Genomic DNA, 21,258 nt, shown 5'->3' on the forward strand with positions numbered 1-21,258 from the left:
TATGACATTGCCAATTTTAAAAAATTTGCTAGTTTTGAGCTACAAATTGATTTTTTATTGTGATAAATTAAAATCCAATAGTAGCCTACGAGATACTAACATACAGAAGCCTACATTTTTTCAGAATATTTTTTTCTCTTTTATGTCACATCAGACTGCCACTGTGGCAGACATGATAGCAATAGAAAATGATAAAAACTAAGAAACGGCATTCTAGAGAGGTAAGTAGCCCTTCTAAACAAACAACAAATGAGCACTGTGACCCAAAACATTCTTCTGGGAATCCCAAAATTACAGAAACACAACTAAGGGAGGAAGCCTTGGCAGAGGGCTGGAGGGCAGTTAAAGGAGGAGAAAGCACATATAAGATTGCCCAGGATGATTGCCTAGAAAGGGTGTATTTTTCTCTATGCTGTACAAATCTCAACATCAGTCTCCCAACTTTATAAACTATCAAGTTTACACGGATATAAGAAAATCTATGAGAGCATAACACAACTTTTTTTTGCAATCTCTTTCCCTTCCTTCCCACCAAGAGTCAGGCTGAGCAGTCATCCGTTCCCAGTTTCACCAGACTGAGAGCTTCCCTATCACTTCTAAGTCGAGAATGGGATTATCAGTGCCCTGCGCTGCCCAATTGCATTGTCCTTATTTTTTTCCTCATAGGAAGCCCTACATTATAGCAATAATGCAGCTTTCTTTGGGGGTGTAGTTAGCATCCAAATATCAAAGTTAGCCTACATAGATGGTCTTATTTATTGCTACAACAGCTCGCATCTCTTAGCATTACACCACAACAAACCAAAGCCAAATGAGCGAGACACTACTCATCACCCCTAAATATGTGCCTCATGCTGTAGCAAGCACCTTGCATCCCGAGTGCTCCAGCAGCTCAGAGAGCAGAGACCTGCCGGTGTTCAGCACAGCCTCTTGCTGATGCTGCCAACGTGTCTGAGATGCTGGAGCTGCACGTGGCTACCAGCAGGAACAAGAACGGGATGGCAACTGCAGGCTGGATGGGCAGAGTGGGTCAGGAACATGAAACTGGGTTTTGGACACGGAGAAACCCAAAGTGGGGATATAGCTGAAGGGATAGTGACTGTGAGGGACTGGCAGAGATGTCCATGCATGCCGGCTTCAAACGCTTGGAACAGAAATCACGACTCTCCTGCTTTCAAAAAGCCACATAAACCTGATGGTGAAAGCACCCCACATCCCTTTGTCACGGTCCTGTTTCAAGAATGACAAGCCAATAGTCCTGTACATCACTCCAGCAGCTCAGGGGCAGACATCTGGAAGGTGGATTTAAAGCTTTCAGCCTATGCCTCAGTGAGTGAATGACAGGGTTGCTATAAGGATGATATAGTTATGTCAGATTTAGAGTACAGGGTGTCAAAGTTATGAAATCTTCGAAGGAGACTTGTCATGTCCCTACCTCACTAGCTGCAGATAGGAGAGTGTGTGGGACACTGCAGGAAAGGCAATTTGGATGAACTATATACCTTTATTTCTAAACGCATCGCCTTTTCCCAGTGCCATCTTATGAAAATAAACTGAATGTTTGTGAAACACTCAGAGCTCAGTGCCGCAGGATGAGTCTCTCTCTTTCTTCTTTTTTATTTCCTCAAGAAAAGACTAAAAAGAAAGTAACTTTTGCCTTTTTGCCCTTTTCATAGAGTGCAGTAAAGCAGCAGGCTGCACATGGAAGAAATAGAAAACAAAATATGAATATACTGTTCATGGAGTGAACGTGAACACTGTTGCGTGCACTGAGTGAAACTGATAGTCTCTAACAAAACACACACAAAAAAAGGAAGTTATGTCATCACATAATTAAAAACTTGTAATGCCTGCGTATTAGAGGACCCAGCCACGACTGCACTGGCATCCTAATCCTGACATTTCCTATCTTCTGAGCACAGGCTGTAACCTCAGCAATGTTCTCTTAAACACTGCTTTTGTATGCATACTTTGCACATGCTGTACACAACACTTTCCAAATGAGCTTTTCATCACTAACTGCTTGTATTATGTATCAGTGAGCTCAATGACATTGATTTTCTAATAATATAAATTAACTGGCAAAGATAATTTCATCTATCATCAGTAGGGTTTTATTTCTGGCATCATGTTAAATAGTTAATCTTTCAAAAGATTAAATCAAGAGCCTTTTAAAATTCAAGGCAGATCTTAAACTGCTGTAAAAATCTTCCTAATTAGGATTAAAACAGTTTGTGTGTTGTGTCTTTATATCTAAGTAGTATAATGTTTTGCTTAGGTTTCTTCTTTCAAAGCAGTTTAAAAAAAATCAGACATGTTAATTCTGTGCCAAAAAAAATATAAAAAATGCATGTGACATAGTTGTCTGCAACTTCCTTGACCTGGGCAAGTCGTTACTTGGCAGCCTCAAACAGCAACCTCAAATTTTCAGAGACCTTGTACCTCCGATCCCATACAATATATTGTATGGGATTTTCTACCAGTGATGATAAAAAGGTGTCAATTCTCACGTTTGCTGCATATCTGACAAAAGACTGTCATTGCTGCTAACAGGAGTATAGTGCATTGTGGTGACGATGACCACACTGATCCGGAATTACAGATCTGAGAGAAATTCTCGTGATTCCTCTGGGACACCTCAGGGGCAATCCCAGCTATGAGTGTGCAACTCCTGGTGCCCTTCTTTCTCTAGCATCAGTGGGGAAAACAAGCTTCACTCTCCTGGGCTTGCCCACAGCTCCCTGTCCCAGTCCATGGCACAAAGGCCTCAATCCAAGCCAGTCCCAATCCTAATCCCTTGTCAATAGACTCTCAAAAGTCATTTGCCCTGTACTGCCGAGGAGTTTAGAGCAGCATCCAGAAGAGTGGCCAAGGCTGGACAAGAAAACCTATATGGGCACAGATACCAGTCTGTAACTGGAACTGCTGAAGTCTTTTCCAAACAGGGAGATGATGTCTCCAAGGAGCAATTTTGTGATCTGGCAGAAGGAAGACAGATCCTCTCCTGCCTCTTTCTGGACCCAGAACTGCAAATGTTTATTTATGCACCTAAGGAGCATTTGTGTACTCAAGTAATTTTTTCTGCAGAAGTAGCCAGGACAAGGCTTTACAATAAACCACATCCCCATGCTACACTTTACACCTCAGTCATCTAACGGCTTGCTCTGATATATGATAACCCTTTATCAAGCTTGTCAGATGCTTTGTGTGTGCCTACGCTGGTGAGATATTACTGCCCAGCTAGGAAATACTTTTAAAGGAACAACCATGAAAACATTCAATTTTGTTCCATTGTACGATCATTTTACTTACCCCTGTCTTTTCGTCAAAGATTTTGATTCCTCCAAAGGAGACTGTTAAGAAGATTTTCTGTTTATGCTCTCCTTTTGAACGAGCTGCAGCAACAATTCCCTATAGAAACAAAGAACAGGTTGGCTGGTTTCATTATTCCCCTAGTTTTGTGTTCTGATAGGTGCCCACAGCAAAGCACAAAGATTTGCTTGTGGACGATTCATCGCCTCTCCGGGAATACTTAAGGGCTTTTCAGGAACAGTACACTGCTTGCTTTTGGCTTTCTCCCTTTTTTCAAGGTAGCACATCCTTTTTATGCTACCCACAGACCATTTCAAATGTGCTCCCACTTCCAATCCCTATACTAGCTAATCCTCTGTGAAATTTGTTTTCATGGAAGCTGAAGGTCATTTCTAGAGCACTTTTTTCTGGCTGTAAGCTGTTCTGTTTTCCCTTAAAAAACTAAAAGAACAAAAAACAACAACAAGAAAACAACAGCAACAACAAAAAACAGAGAACAAGCAGTGAAGGAAAAAAAATGTCCATGCCTTTAGCTTACTTCATGGATACACACTTACCTGGAATAAGCAAACTGAACTTTTTATAGAAGAAAAACGTTCTTTACTAAATCAAACTACACCTCTACTGTAAAAAAACACTGACATACAGAGGTATTTTTTTTCATGATCTCAGGCTTTTACTTTGTAAGTGAACTTGCTGATACACAATTCATATATTATCCTTCAACAGCATAGCTATAATAGTATCTCCTATTTCCACCTTCTCAGGAGCCTGGCTGCCTTGATCAATAACACTGTACTAAGATGAAATGTAATCAAATTAAATAGCAAATAGCAAATAAATAAAAGTGTTTAGCCTTTATCTGATGCTCTGCAATTTCAAAATGTTTTAAGACCTTCCAGAGGTCATTGTTCCCATTACACAGACATGAAAATTAAAGAGAAAAATGGAGTGATTTGTCAAAAGCTACCCCAAAACATTATTCCTGGTCCTAAAACTCCTGCTGGTAGACACTTAAGTTTTCTAGTGCTAAAGTGCCTTACATACAAACAAGAATTTCTAATGTTCCCTTCCCTTCATAGTTTCAGTCATCTCACAGTACTGTTCTGATCAATCTTGCCAGTAAGCAAACAGGTATCTGACATCTTGGAGGTGTGAAAATGGTAATCCATGGAGGAAAGAAACAAAAAGGCTTGCCCACGAGAGCAGTGACAAGTCCCCCAAATTGCTTCTAGGAACTATGGAAGGATGTGAAATACCCTGCATGCAATCAAAACACACAAATATTGTGACAGATGTGGTAAGTCAGTAGAACACCTTTTAGAACAGATTAATTTTTGCCTGTCATGAAATGTTAGCAACTGATTTATAAATTATCTACCAGATCTTTCTTTTAGATTGCTGAACCATGGCATGTGTGTCACTCTTTGCTTTTTGCTCATGAATAAGCAACCTACACTCGCCTGCTCACCAGGACTGGAACCCCTGCTCTGTCCTCTCAGGGCATGACCTCCTGATTTTGTAACCCCTCAGTCCTGCTGTTATGAGTACAAGACATTCCCCTCTCACTGAGGACGCCAATTCCTACATCCCACACCAACGCTCACCCCTTCCTGCCTGTCTCCACAGGAGCTGATAGCTCAAGGTAAGGCTGTAGTTGATTAGCACTGTCATAAGAAGCGTTCTGATGTATTATTTTTGCTCATAGTGGTTTACCTCCCCTTTTGCATACTAAAACTATTCAATTTGTGGATGTGTTGTTTATAATTTGTGGACAAATTGCAGTGGTGTCAATCACGAACAACTGCTGAACTCTGAGACAACCTATTAAAATTAAACTGGGATAAGCAATACCAGCCAGAAGTTCATGTAAAATTGACTGATTTCGATACATAATTAACCAGAGCGTGATTCAGTGTCAGGAAAAGAGAATGAGTAGAAGTTCAGGTTGAAATTTGCTCCCCTTGACTCTGTAATGTTAAAGATTAAAAGTGGCACCGCACCTTGAGCTTCATCATGGAGTCTTGGCATAACTTGTCTCCTCGGGCAGCAGAAACCTCATCGATCCCAATCAGTTTTGCTTTGTATCGGACACCGTCACCCTTAAACCTCTTTATTAAAGTGGCTTCGCTGCGATCCTGACCTGAAAAGACATAAGGGAAACAGGGAAATTTGCAGGCGTGCAAAGGCAAATAAATGAATAAATTCTCCCAATTAAGTGGCAAATTAGATCCTCCTAGCTCAACACCTCAGCGTGCAAACATTTGAATAAAATTAGAAGAAATGTACAAGTTCAATAAAACCTTTTGACCTTGCTACCTCAAATGAATTCACAGTGGAATTGTTGCCATACAAAATCTCCTGCACGAAATTTGCACACAAATGAGGTTTACAGAAATACGAGATAAGCCTGAATCAGACCTCATGGATCTGAAAACTTCTGATCTGTACGGGTTGTTTTAATCCCCATACACTTGAGAATTCTTCATTTTGCAGACAAAACTCTAACAGAAATACGATGCTATTTCCTTGTATACCAACTTATCTAACCGTATCAGCAATATTCCCACTATTACCATTTAAATAATGAAAAAACAAATGATGTTATTTGCTTGAAGAATATTGCTGCTCTAAAACCTGCACAATAAATACTGTCTCCTTGTTGCATTCTTTCTGTTCACAGAGATATACAGAACCCACAACACTACCAGTGTTGGCTCTCACAGGCTTGTCCTGAGAACCTGAATAACAGCACAAGATGTTTCTTAATAAAAAAGCAATCACAGGTTAAGCTAGCACATTACTGTTAGGGTCAATGTACATATATTACACAGCCCAGACTAAACTGAACCACATAACGACAATACCACAGCAATCCATAAAAGCCACAGTTTTGTAAGAAGACTGTACAGAAATAAGCACCTCTCGGGTTTTTGACCCTTCCCCCAAGTATCTATAGAGGAGTTCATTTTGTGTGTTAGCTGGAAAAAATGTTAGTTAGGTAATCAGTCTTCCTAAAATTGATTACACATATTCTTGCTAGGATCTCAAAGCACCAGGAATGAACTGTGAATAATTGCAAGCAAACAAGTAGCCAAACCAACGCCCAGGGCACAAACAAGCGAGTGTGAGATCCTAAAAAATTTCAAGTTTCTGGGCTCCAACACATTCCACCAAAATATTTGCCCAACCATGGACCAAAGTTACTGAAATTTCTACTAGTAACACCTTGGAGCTCTAGTCACAGATTTTGCCCCATAACTGAACCAAATTTAAATCTAGTTTTAGACACCTCTATTTGAGAATTTTGACCCACATTTTTTTCAGCCTCCTCCTACTTGGAAGGTCATATTTAAGCACAGAAAAATACTTTTAAAAAGAACAACAACAAAAAATTAATAAAATCTGATTTCAAGTGAATAGTTTTTGGTAAGCAGGAAAGAAAGTTTGGAGGAAAAAGCTATTTTGCCTTGCATTTCTATTAAAAGCACCTTTGGCAGCTGCTAACACTTGGGAAAACTTTGCTAGTGTTACACACACACTAAGTGGATAAACAAACTTGGCTCAAAACTATGGGACTGAAATTTCTACAGTATCATTATGGGAAAAACTAGAGAGTGTGTATGAGCAATAAAGAGTTCTTCCAAATGAAGAAACTCCTTTGGCTCTCCTTCACCCAGAGGACAGCACAGCCCATGCCGTGAACTAGGGATGGACTAAATGTATGTTAAAAAATAGAGCTATTTTAAGCACATTGAGGTCTTTGGGTATGTTGAGCATGCAAACACCATTTCTTTCAATGACAAGTATCAGTTCAGAGCAATGTCTTAATGCTTTATTTAGAGCTCCTTAAAAATAAGGCAGCTGATGAGTGTTGCTGACATAGTTCAGCAGTCACCCAGCCATTTCCCTTGATTTGTTTCCAGTCCTGCTCCCTCGAAAGGAATTAAACAGAGGTTGAAATTTCATACATGGCATTTCATTAAAAAATATTAGTAACATAAACAAAAACCTACAAATGAGACAAAAATGATAAATCCAAAACTTGAAGTAACAATGACAGCATGCCTCAGGGAAATGCCGAGGCAGATGTTGGCACTGCCAGCTGAAAACGATGAAAAAACCTTTTCCACTTTCAGTCCCAGTGTCGGGCAGGAGGGAGAACATCTGGAGACACGACAAACTACAAGGATAACAGTGGACTTTTCCGTATGTTTTCCATACGTGCAAAGATATCCTGTTGACTTGCAGTAAATAAAATTCAATTCCAACAGCTTTCTTGCCAACAATTTTCAACCTTACATCTTCATTATAACAGAAGGCAGCTGTTAGCTAATACTAATATCGCTGTGACTCAGAGCACGTAAGTGTTCAAGAGTGCTTCCTGGGTCTGAGTCACGGTAACCAGCTTGCATTCATCCAGTTGTTTGAACATTTATACTTATTCCAACCTATGATCTATTTTTCAGAATGAAAGTAAATCCATGACATTAATAGCCCATTCAAATACGACTTATGGCTATGTTTGCTTATGCATAAGTCCCATGTCAATTATGACCCAGATTAAGTAGGATAAAGTGCTTTCGGGATAAATGACTGGGAAAAATCATCAACCTGAAAATGATGTCAATATTTTAAACTGTGGTGGAAACTGCAAATTACTGGAGACTACAATTTCAGCCATAAAAACCCTAGAGCATTATGTCCCATGAAAAAGCAACGCACATGCACACTGCCCTATATTACGAGCCAGCCATCTGCAACACTTGCTGTTCCTCAGTGTATGTCCCAACCTCCCCCGATCTATGTTCATACTGGATTTCCAAATACTGGTACTGCAACTTGCACTGAAAAACTTCCCCCTGCTTGGTAAATCACCGTGTGACAAACACCATCAGTGTAGCTGATTTTATTGCCCTCGCAGGATATGAGATGTACATAGGGCGACGCTTCATTTGCACACTGGACACTGATAATGCAGACTGTCCAGGCTCTCATCAACGTCTCATCATAAAAAACAATTTTTTTTAAAGGGCAGTTCATGAACAAGATTCTTCCTGTGTTTGAAACTATAAGAGATGCCTGAATTACGAGGGTGTAATTCTTCTTAAGCTTTAGAGGAGGGTGGGTGCTAACATTAAACCACCAGACTGTGGTTTGCGTATGTGCCAGACACCCATCCAGGAAAGTGCTGCCCCTTTCTGTTGGTGTAACAAGTGGGGTCCATCTTCTCCTGGCTGCAGACCCTGTGTTGGTGTGACCCCCTGGCACACCAGCTCACCAGCCCTTTCCTGCCAGTGCTGCACTGTGCACTGGAACTTAGCTTAGCTCAACACCGAGAAGCTGCACTTCAAAACCTTGGGGTTTTGCTCTCAGCTTGCCTTCCTCAAACCAGAAATAACTTCTCAAGGACAGGGAGGTAGGAATTCACAAACCAGCTACGCCGATTTTAAGGAAAACTGAAGCTTGAGGTCTCATATCATAACTAGACAACACTTCAGAGCAAATTAGAACAAGTATTTAATGACACGTACTTCTTTCCACAACACGTATTTCCTAAAATCCCATTTTAGGATTTCTTGACCACAGAGACCACCACAGCTGCTGAAGCCACACCAGGCAAGAAGCTGATGCCCATCTTAGTTGCCCACCATGCCCTGTGCAGGAGGGGTCTGCCCAGAGATCCTCATCAGATGACCAGCACCACTAACCCATTCTGAAACGAGTGGAAATTATTTTTTACTATTAAACTTTAACTTCAAGACCAATAGCTATTTTGCAATCATTTGCTCTAATTATTTGCCTTCATTAATCGCTTTTCACAAAGCACATATCCCAAGCACTTGTTCGCAACTGAACACAAGCACCTTACTATCCAAAATGAAACCAGACTTGATTCTCATGCCCCACACTGAGAAAAAATATAAAGGCAAAAAGAATGCCAATGCCCCACAAGTTCTTTTTAGAAAGGTGATCGCTTCTAATTAGAAAGCATGCCGCTGTTGACACAGGCAAAGAAATGTTTGGTTTGCTGCATATAGATTTATAATCCTCAGAGGCCCTGTAAATGTAAATGTATGACTAATTATTTCATCTACTTCTGTATATGTCACCGTTCCCCTTCAAGCCATGTGCATTCCAGCTGGAGCCACTGCTCATGCCCATGTGGAAGAACATGACCTTTGCTGCAGCGCTGAAACGTTGCGTTTGGACCTCTGGCAGCCCCGACGAGCACAAGAACTCCCCGGAGCTCTTCTGAGCTTCCATCTGAAGAAGAGAGAGCCTTATCATCACAATTAGGTTTAGGGTATTTTATCTATCTCAATAAACCTACTGTGAAAGTAATAAATGAGGTTTTAAATGCATTCAATCATTTTTGTTCGAGGCAAACTGCCTTAAGATGCCTTCATCAAGCTAGAGCCAGACTTGAACCCCGGACTCTGAATACTCAACCCAAGTAGCTCAAGTGCCTTCAACCCCAAGATGTGACTAGTGAACAACTTCTCAAAGCCCTCTTATACAGCCCAAGAAGAAAATAAGCCACCACAGCGAATCCAGCTCCAAGCAGCCTGTGCTGGGCTCTCCTCATCAGCCGTGGGCCCGGGGCTGCTGGTGCAGCAGCGCCACCAGCCGCAGTGTGAAGCTGGAGAGCTGCGTTTGCATGAGGTTAGCTGACTCCACCCAATGTAAATGCAGACTGGACATCACTCCAGATTTCCTTCCAAGGCTGTGAATTTTGGTGGGGGCTTCAGGAAGCCTTACCCTCACTCCTTGTACAAGTCAAGGATGGTGCTTCCTTTCAGCTCCTGGCCCAACAGAGCACTGAGCGAGCAGTGCATTAATATGCTAAGACGTCGAGCAAACTCTGTTTGTTCTCCCAGGGGGGTTGTAAGTGAGGGTATTTCATAAACACAAAAAAGAAAATAAACCAAAGTATCACAGCAGTAAGCACACCGTTGCTTTTTCTGCGTGTTCTCATAGCACTCTCCGCATTCCTCACAGCATCCAGCAATCTAAACCAATAGCCCTGGAAATGGCTATATCCTTTATTTAAATGTGTAAAGCCCTCAAGGCATAATCTGAATTTCTTGATTTTATGACCGTAAAATATATAATGATATTATCACCAAAGTCAATAACATGCTCCTGGCAATCAATTCACTGAAGAACGACACAGCACCGTCTTTTTTTCCACCCTTTTCTAACTAATAAACTGTCAAAGTTGCATTCATCAAACATTCAAATTATAAACCTGAAATAACACCGCCTTACATCTCGCCGGGCTGCAAAACAATCATATACGCACTTACAAACAGCCTACATCTTCATGGGGACAATTAGCATTTTTATAGCAGCGCCGCGCAGGAGAACACTGAACAGAGCACTGCAGTGCAGCGTGACCTCTAAGGCACCGCACACACTGAGGACTAGTGGATTAACTGCTAAGAGAGCAGTTAAGAGAGATTTCCTCTTAGCCGTGCTTGTATATGCCCCTATATCCACACATATGTTTATCTATACTTTTATGTATTTGCACAGATGCATGCACACGCTGTGCACGGCTTCGTTTGGTAACAATTATCTGAAGAAAATTCACGGTAATTTTAATCAACTACAGATTTCCCCAGGAAAGAAAAAAAAGTACAGAAGCAGGTGTTAAAGAGAAAATATACATAATTATAGGTACCTTTCAGTACAACAAGCAGTTCCTGAAGGAATCAGGAATAGCTCAGCCAGGTTATTCCCCTTGCTGGCACCATTTCCTCGATGGCTGCCCAGAACCGCAGGTCTGATGCCCAGGGCCCCAAAACACCATGGGATGGATCTTGTTATCAAGATCACAACACTTTGGGAGCACAACTGCTCTTTCATAGGCATAACAAATATCAGAGCAGTACGTCTACACAGAGTCTTAAAACTAATAATAATAAAAATCCAAATCCTCCTAGCTGTTAATCTCGTTTTTGAACTTTTCTGTTAAAGGTAGAAAACCCCAAGTTGTCAGATTGTTTATTTGTCACTGAAGGCTTTGGGAGCACAACTGCCCAAAAACGCTGTGCTGCACCTAGGAATCTGATACCAAAATAATATCTTTTTCACTTTTTTTTTTTTTTTTTTTTTAAGATAACAGATTTTAGAAGAGAAAACACCTAATATCTAGCAGCGTACGTGCACACAGTTTAACTTCTGGTGTCACCACCTGGGTTCTCTTCCTCTAACAATGTTCCTTAAGTAAGTTTCTTTTACAATTAGCCATTTTCAAGGAAATAAGTACATCTTTTTTTTTTATAGGAACCTACAGAAAACTCTTGGTAACAGTGTATGAGTGCAACTTGCATGTGATGGAAACTTTTCCTTTCACCACCCCACAGGGATACTCTGAAATGCCTGCAGTACTGGAGTACCTTCAGCTTACCTTACCTACCTGCGTGCTGTAGGGTCAACAAGATAACTCTGTTGGGGTCTATTACATTAACAAAGTGGTGTCTCCATGGTACAACATAAAACCTCAGCAAACTATCCTTTAAACCCCCTCCTACCAAGAATCCTACCTCCTCCTAGGAGCTGCCCTTGCCCAGGAGCACCAGCAGGAGCACACGAGCCCCTAACAGGAGCCAGATGAGGGAAGCCTCCCTCCTGCTCCACTGGTGCTAAAGTCCTGTAGCATCAGAAAACTGGTGCTACAGTCCTCTGCTCAGAAAAAGGTAAAATGCCCTCTTTTGACAGCAATGCAAACATTTTAAGACAGAGTATTTTTTTGGGAAAATGATAAACCGTTTAAAGAGGTGAAACAAAACCTGCTCTGAAGGCTCAAGGAATGTCCATTACAGTTAAAGCTAAAAACATTACCTACTATTTTAAACACCAATAAGGGCTCTCCAGGAAAACTCAATCATCATTCAGACTATCATCTCAGCAGTATTTCCCAATTGTTAGCACTGCTATTCACTGCAACCTCCAACTGAGAGATTTTATGGCTCCTGGCATTATTAGCTTGTGAATTATGGTACTTGAAGACACCTACACAGTCTCACTCTCAGAACCGAGTTTACTATATAAATAAGATGTTTCCATATTATTTGCTGCCTTTGATCAGAGCTTTATGAGTAGAGATGTCATTCACAAGGTGACAGCAACTGTAGCTGTCAAGTTTTTATCCTAACATTTTGTGCTCTACACGAGCTAGGACAAAACAAGACGTACATTTTACCGTCTCCAAAGCAAAGCATGGAATAGATTAAATTATTTCTTTATAGTACACAGAATTACATGGGAGTATGTCAAAAGAAGAATTTAATTATTTACAGAGAAGGCCTCAGTATAAAATAATGTTTGATTAAACTTCTGGACAAATCTCAGTGCTAGAGAGTCCAGGGCGAGCACGCCGGAGCTGACAGTGACTGAGCACCCACGCTCCGTGGGCAGATGACAAAGCACTCATTTTAGTTTTAGCCAGAAGGCTCACTGATCAATTTTATTTTCTTAGATAGTCTTTGAGATGACAGTACACGGGCACATCGTCAGATGCAGAAATGACCAAAAGCTGAATGTAATTAAACTTCCTTTCAGCCCCTGTTCCATGCAAGTCTTCATAAATCTTTGAGAGTCATTTTGTAAGGCGCCTTTCCACAGGCCAGAAACAGAAGCTGCCAAAATCCTAGGCTCTACAACGGTATAAACTGAAAAAAGACACTGCAATAAAACTTCATTTTGGGTACCGGACTTGTTCAGCAAGCTCTAGGGAACAAACAAAAGTGAAACAAGGAAAAGTTGGTTGGCCCTTTGCTGCTTAGGAGATTAAAAATGAAAATTATGTTTTCTGTGCAACTAAAGGGGAAGGGAGAAAACTTTTTTTTTTATTTTTTGCAAATTTTCTTCTTTAAAAGACAGAAGACAGTTCAGCAAACTTTGTCCAGCTAGTGTTTCAAAGCTTAGGTAAATGTTTAAATCAAGTAGACATCGAAATGTCAAGTAAGCGTGGCCCTTGGGAAAACAGGGTCATCGACTGGTTCGTTCTTTACCCACTTGCCTGATCTCAGTATGAAATTGCGTGTTTCTGAGAGAGATGATTTTGATAAAAGGTGATTGAAAATGTTTACTCCATCTCTGTATTTCTGTGATTTTGATTTTACAGTGATCCTTAATTAGTACTAATAAGCAAACAATTTTTCAGGTGCACAGTAAAAGCCCAGACTCACTGAAAACAAAGGGACGCATTACAGCTGCATTAATATGCCCAAGCAAAACAACCAGCAGATATCATCTGCCGCCAAAAATCTATAGAAAGGACTTCCAGAGCAGCAAGGAGAGGCTAGTCTAAATGGAGGTGTTAAATTATGCCAGAATGTGTCATTTGCCAACCAAATCGGAACCAGCTGGGGAAGAGGAAAGTGAATTAGAATCGCCTCTTATTCCAAACTCCACTGCAGCAGCTGAAAAGGTAGCCAAAACCAGAGAAGCTGAGCTTTTAAAGATGGGACTCTGTGTAAATTTGGTATGTGACCAAATATCAGTTTGCAATCTTGTTGCTGAATCCCCCTGACTCTCTTCAACTTTACAAGAAGTGCTCAGAACTTATGAAAAAAATCAATCTGCTTTTATGTATCTACCTTTATCTGGCTTTAAGACTGCAGTTTTCAGGAAAAATTTTAATTAGACTTTAACTAATCCACATCTCATACATTCCTGCACTTACACGCAGTGCCCCAAAATCACACTGAGACACGTAAATTCACAATTAATACTTCAAAGCATACAAATATATTCTGTTGATGAGTTTATCAAATAATTTAGCTTTTGTTATGTATAAAGAAAGAAAAAGGGTGGAGAATCAGTTCACTTCATACAAAGGCCAAATTCTTGTGCTGCTGTATGATAAATGTTAATTCTCCGAGACTGCAAAAAGAGCAAGTTAAGAAAAAGTTATGTTCCGATTAGCATTCCCAAATTTCTCACATGTTCAATAAAAGAAAAATCTTTTTATTCAAGATAACTAACTACATATATGAAAGTCACCCAAGAAAAGAGCAATAGCCCAAAACAACTAAAGCGGGTGGACAAAGGCATTATTCATTGATTTAAACTTTACTCTTTTGCCAACACTGTGGATTCCCAATGCATTGGTGCTGTGTGCCCCCACAGAAATGGCACTTGGGGCAAAGTGGATGAAATCAGGGCTGTGTGCTAGGGCTATCTCAGGATGCAACCCTTCCCCTTGAGCCATCCTCTTTGTCCACGGAGAGGGCTGCAAATATCTGCAAACTGCCCTGCAAAGCCCATGCTTCTGCTCCCTGACTGGCTCCCTCAGAAGGGAATTAGGTATCCACATTACAAAGCCTCTTCTGGTGCAGGAAAAAAGGGAAGAATGAAAATGACACGTTAAAAACGCACAGTAAGTAGATTTATCGAAATCATCCTATGATGATGTTAATTCAATAAGAGAAGCAGCTGCTATTTGTTTTCTACAGGCAAACAGAAATACCAGTATTCGCCACATGGCAGTCAACAAGAAAACAAAGCGCTAGATCCCTGTTGAAATTGTTCACTTTTTGCAATCCAATGTTTCAGGAAGAAAATTATTTTCATTTTGGCCTCCCACTGCCTCTGCAACATCAGAGAATGTCTCTCCCTGTTGGAAAAACAATAGGGGGCAAAGAGAAAAGCAGCTTTTTTCCTGAGACTTTGGGCTAAAAAACGCCATCAATTTCAAAATTACAACAGTGGCAAAGTGCTTCTTTCAATCTGGTCCTTTCATTTTTGCCTCCTGCTGCCGTTCCTATTGTCAAAGCGGCAGCAGGAGGCAGAAATGAAAAGACTACTGCCGGCAATCACCCTTGGGCAAAACGTTAATAAGAAGTGAAACACCCCTGCACCAGAACAAATTCCAGAGGTGAGAGACTGGGGTTTGAGCTCCTCGTGTGCCACGGAGGACCAGTACATCAGGATAACTCTTGTTTCTGGAACCAGCTGCTCAGGAGCCAGTGTTTGAGGTGCTACTCAGGAAACAGAATGAAACAGCATTGTCAGAAAAGTAACAAAATGCAACAAAGCGAAATCACCACCACCAAAACCCACCGGATCACTTCAAGGAACAGGAAAGGAAATTACTCAACTGGGAAAAATTGGAGTAATTTTTCAAGACCTTTGGTAAAGAGGTTGAGCTGTAAGGGCCTGAGGACCGAGCTGCCTGCCAAGCTCACCTGTGGTGGCTGAATCCAAGCTGCCTGTTGGTCTGCCAGTGGAAACAGCATAAAAGGCCAAAGCTGAATGCTTTGTGCTACCAGAATTTGTATAAAGTTAAACATTTTAACAAATTTGCTAGCCATGAAGACCAGTCCAGTATCTACAGAATGGGGTGAAGGAATGGCATGACCAGAATGAAATCGCTAACAACCTTCCCTCAAAGCACCCAGCATGGGAGAGAGAACTTCTTGAAAAGGGTGACGATAACGAACCAGCCAAATAACCACTTCTGTCCCTTGCTCTTTGGTGGAGTTTCCCAAGACCCCAGGCTGCAAATAGGTGTCCTCCAAACCTCACCTATTTAAAACTGATACCCTCGCTGCCTGAAAAACTCTATCAATAAATTTCAGCATCAAAGAAGAAGAGGAGGAGGAGGGTTGAAAGAGAAGACTTTTGCCAAGGTTATACATGCATTTCTACTACCTTTGTGGTAATAAGGGTTCATTACAGGGGAGCAAAATCATTTTTCGCTGAAGGCTGGGGGAGAAGTGTGCACAAAGTTGATTTCATCTATAGAAGTTCTTCAAAAATGGAGAAAACAGCTGGGAAAACGGGAGCTAATGAAGCAGAATATGATGTTACTCTTCACTGCATGAATGATACAAAAGAGGAGATGGTTTTGTTCCCAGAAACAGGGACAAGACAAAGTTACCTTTCTCCCATTAAAAAGAAAAAGCAATGTTATTTCAAAATAGAAAGCACTACTGTGTCTTGTGGTAGAATTGAACAAGAAAAATTTATGAAGCCTGAAAACTACATTATGCGCAAAGTGCACCTAAACTGTTAAATCGCCAGTGTCGTTATTTTAAAATAAAGGAAGATAACTTCAAAAAAATACATATAAATTAAAAAGGAGGTGAAGACTGTTTTATTCTTTGGTCTGAGTTTTGTTAACCTGTACAAAACCCTTATAATATTAACTTTAAGGACATGCAGATAAGATCAGTCTGCCAAAATCAACACAGGCATTAAGAACAGCCTTGGGGAGAAAAATAGAATCATTAAAATATTGCCAGACTTCTAAAACATTATTCCTTGTGCGTTTTTTTTTTTTTTGATCATCTTCTGAAGAGCGTAAGATCTATCTGCTTAGTGAGATCCTCTAGTTATTTGATCCCTGGTACCACGAAACTTTTCTGGCTATTTCTAACACTAACAGTATTTTGCAAGACTGTGTTGAAAGCATTGATCAAATGATGCACAAGTCCTCTTTGGACTGCAGCCCAATGCCTTCTCAGTAACTTGCCTACAACTTACCCAGTTACAAACAAAATTGACCATGTCTAATCTCCATGAAAAAAACAACAACAAACAAACCAACCAACAGTCAAGTAATTCAAGGTCTGTATGCATCTTAGTGTATTGTAAGATAGTGCATTGCTCTGCCAGGTTGGTGTGCTATTAGCTAGGGGACTCTCAAGCATCTGTCATGCAAAGTAGGTCAATTTCTAGCCATATAATTCTGATTATGTCAAAATATTTATTCATGAGTTTCCTAATTCAACATACTTTGAGTAAGTCATATTTATGTAAGAAAATAAAATAAAATACATCTAAATTATGGCTGCAGCTTCAAACACTCTGGTAATCCAGAGACATGGATAATGTTTTTCCCTTGTAAGATACTAGGTATTAACAGAATTGGATTTATTTCCTCTTTGCTACTATTTTTAGTCGGTTTCCCAAGGAAACTGTTGTTCTGGTGAGAGATTCGGACTGACACCAAGCTGGGAGAAAAGCTGCAGGTAACGCTCCTGCAGTAACTGGGAGATAGAGTTCAGTACCCACCAAGGCCATCCATTACGAGGTGATCACATAAAGACAGGAGCAAACAGCAGCTCAGAGGTTTTCAGTGCTATTACAGGGAAAGAAAAGGTCTCCTTGCTCACATTTGTCCTTATTCCACTGCACCCTCCTGCAGCATCCACACTGTCTGGGGGCTTTCCTTTGCTTCTACCAGTACTTGCTTTAATCAGAAGCCACACATTGGATTCCACTTTTTACCAACCATATCCACACAAAATACCCTCTAAACCTTAGGCCTGGCAGAAGTAAAATCTTTAACTTTCCTCCCCAGTTACACATTGCCCAAGCCTACATTTCATCTCCCAGTACGCTGCCAGGAAATGCAACTGAAAAAATGTATTTTGCTATCATATCTAAGCTAAATATGATGAACATAATTCTTTAATTGACTATGTTTTCTTTTATGCCATTCTAGCAATGTCTGAGTAAGGCAAAATAAAGAGAGATTCCTTAGAGCAATGACCACAACATGAGGCAAAAGGCATAAATAAAGGCCACATGCAGGTTCTCCTCCTAGGTTGTATGAAATACCATATGTACTTCTATAATATACAGGAATTTTGCTTCTAGAATAGAGAGGAAAGAATGGCTTTAACTTTCTGCAGTTAAGAAGTTGTTCCTGGCCAACAGAAAAAGATACACAAGACCTTCTGATACTCTTTCACCTTCATATATCAACAGATCTTCAGGTTGCCTTTAAACAAGCAAGATAGAAAGGCTGCATCTGAAAAAATCATTAGAGGATGTAACTCTGTAATGCATCAGCCATGCAGCTACTTTTACAAGCTTTAAAAAAATATATATATTAAAAAACAACCACATTTCTGGCCACCCTGAAATATTAAGAAGCTGTATACTGCCCTTGACAGTTTCCTTCTCTGACACCTCCAGGATCCATACAAAGACCTGCACACATTACAACCATTATTCCCACATTTCCTTGAGGTACCACATATGCACACAGCTATGGTTTGTCAAACACCTTTTTAGACAAAGAAAAAAGAGGGTATTCACACTTTTAAATGCTTTCAATTACCAATACCAAATATTATTTTTCTGCAGGGGTAATCAAACCGCGATCTGTGTTCCCTTTGTCTGGCTGCTTCTTGTGCTAGGATTTAAATGCTATGTTTTGTTTCATCTTTAATAGTTTTCCCTTAGACCTTTCTGGTGGAGTCTGCAGGCATTCAATATAATCTGATTGTTGATTATGTCCGTAGCAATTATTTAACTGCCTATTGGACTGGCTTGAAAGAATCACACCAGTCGCTAATAAGACTAATCTCAGACCAACCATTTCAGAAAAATTCTTTTAAAATTTAAATGCCATTTCTTTCTTCAACCACCCTCCTACGTGATACCACAAAAATAAAATCTATTTGACATGAAAAACATCAACACTGAGCCTGAAACGGCAGATTAAAATATGAATTAATATGTCAAAAATATTTATATTGTACAGATTTTATGGTTAAAAGATTACTGATATATAAAAACTTTATATTTTAGGAAACCTAACATTAGCATTGCACAAGGAAAGTTACAGCAGATGGTATGAGAAAAATTTGATTCTTGGGATCACATTTTTTGAGTTTGACTTTGTTTCAAGCTTTCTGATCTCACCTTTTCACAAATCTCAGGAAAAAAAGGCAGTGGCCTTCTGAATGGAATATCCCAGGAAAATCCAGCTCCTGCACCCTCTGACCAAGCTACAACCATGCTGACACAAGAAAATTGATGCCACCTGGAATTAATTCAAAGACAAACTCTAGAGTACAAGAAGATCAAAGTCTTAGCATGTTCCAAGGATTCCGCATGTAAGCCAGTAAAACATGTTTCTTTCTGAAAAATCCAAGAATCAATGGATACAGATATTTTTCCAAGCCTGCAAGAAGGCTTGAGAGCTCTTGTTCTCTTCATTTTTAAAGCATGTATGTGAATGTACAAATGTATGACAGTGAGACTTCTCAGGCTTATTTAGCTTATAACTACCTTGTCCAGTAACATTTGCTTATCAGCTGGTGAGGAGGTGCCTTGGTCAGGACTGAGCAGACTGAACATCCTTTGGAATAATGTCGCTGTAAAGCTCATCAAAGGAGTTAATAATAGTAGACAAAACAAGATTCATTTAATCAGCTCTGTATTTCTCTGATTATAACAAACAAAGAAGCAGGATTATATGACAATTTCCAGAGCTTGGTAAACTTCAGCAGTGCCTTACAATGAAGTCTTGGCAAGAAACAAGTGAAATACAAAGATTTATCATGTTGAGGCTGTGTAAACAGTTTCCATTTATAGAAATGTATCCTAGCAACTCATGGAAATGGTTTTAAAAGACAGTTGGACAAATAATTTGGAAGAAAAAAACAGATGTAATTGCTAAACCAGAGAGCCCGGTGGTCCTGAACTGGCCATGTAGCCACTTCTCAACTGTGATTCAAGATGCTGAGAAAAGAAGCACCAGCACAAACATATGCTTTAAAACTAACACCTGCAGGAGCGACCACAAAGCAGTACATCAGAGTCAGCAAAAATGAGTCTGTATTTTGTATTCCTTCCTTACTGATGTAGGAAATATCGTTGGCTTTCAGTAGAAATGCCTGCTGGACATACACCTCTTGTTTTCTATCTGCTTGTTGTTAGACAGAGATATGAGATGCAAAGTTGAATTTTATTTATCAGGTGTTCACTTGATTCCATTGTGAATCTCATTTTTTATCTCATTTTTCAGGAGAAAACAGAGAAGAGACTTGTATAATAATGCACAGACCTTGATTAAATGTCTAATCCATAATTCAATAGAAAGATTCTGCTGACATCACCAGCAATGAAAAAGGTTCATAAAATCTATCATGAATACAAAAGGAGCCTAAACTATATTTCAGGATTAGTATTCAGACTACAATTGCATATGCATTACCACCAATGGGGATAAACTATGCTTATATGTAACAGGTCACCTTATAAAATATCCCATAAAATACCCCAAGAAGCTGAAACATGACAGAGCACCCTGTTCCCGAGATGCAAACAGAGAATACTTCTCAGAACACTCTCCATTTTATGGTGGAGGATTATTTTTCTTGCCAGAGACTGTTTACATGTAGACTACAGTACATGGCATACACAGAATAATTAACTATCAGGCTGTAAACTCAGATATTGTCGGGTAATTAGCTCAGTCACAAATCTTTGCAACTGCACTCAAAAGTGGTTGTAAATGGCAGCAGGTTCCAGCAGATGGGCAACAGACTGGTTCACAGTTTAGTGTTCAAGGACTAAGCAAGGGATCCCTGGGAGAGAAAGAGCTGGGGCTTTTTTAGGAGCAGGGTTGTTTTCTAAGCCAACATTTACCATAAATTCCCCTGGGTAGCTTAGCTATCAGGAAGAAAGTTTATTATACTGAGCATCTAATGGGAAAGAAGATTCTTTTTTAACTAGCATAGAGACATAAAACTTCCTCAAAATTTACACTTAACAGTTTGCCAGAGGATATTTTTCCACAAGAAACATTAGTTAATTTTCAGTCTTGTGTGGCATCTCGTATATTCAGAGAGGCTCAAATAATTCTTTGATTTTTCATTCCTCCAAAAAGTCAAGCTTTAATAATTGTGTTCTGAAGTATGTCAGCAGATGCATTACCAAACCAGTAGTACATACTGCAACATGCTGTACATTTAATCTTGTTTTGTTTGATAAAATTTGTATCCTTTATGACATATTCTTTAAGTTACATAAAGGAGCCAGATCCAGAAATCGCTACTTGAGTCATACAGAAGGTGTCATGGTCATTATTTTTGTAGAAGTAAACTTACAGGTGTCTTCCCAAAATGGTGACTGAGAAATGAGAGCCCACCTGTGTCTATATAAATTTAGTACTGTTTTTTCCTCCATGTC

The 21,258-nt window shown here is 39.9% G+C and overlaps 1 protein-coding gene across 18 annotated transcripts in view; it reads right to left on the reverse strand.

Annotated features, from left to right (window-relative positions):
- The window catches only part of DAB1 (DAB adaptor protein 1), a 417,778-nt gene that overhangs the window by 53,400 nt on the left and 343,120 nt on the right, over positions 1-21,258 (reverse strand). For all 18 annotated transcript variants that reach the window (XR_005821955.1, XR_005821956.1, XM_040565219.1 and 15 more), the window contains 2 exons: positions 5,316-5,455; positions 3,313-3,411 (listed from right to left, as the gene is read on the reverse strand). Coding sequence is in view for 16 of the 18 variants with exons in the window: in XM_040565219.1 (XP_040421153.1) it covers positions 3,313-3,411; positions 5,316-5,455 (239 nt within the window). In the remaining 2 variants the exon portion in view is untranslated. The remainder of the gene's footprint in view (positions 1-3,312; positions 3,412-5,315; positions 5,456-21,258) is intronic.

The sequence above is a fragment of the Cygnus olor genome, chromosome 8, assembly GCF_009769625.2.
Source record: "Cygnus olor isolate bCygOlo1 chromosome 8, bCygOlo1.pri.v2, whole genome shotgun sequence".
NCBI lineage: Eukaryota > Metazoa > Chordata > Aves > Anseriformes > Anatidae > Cygnus > Cygnus olor.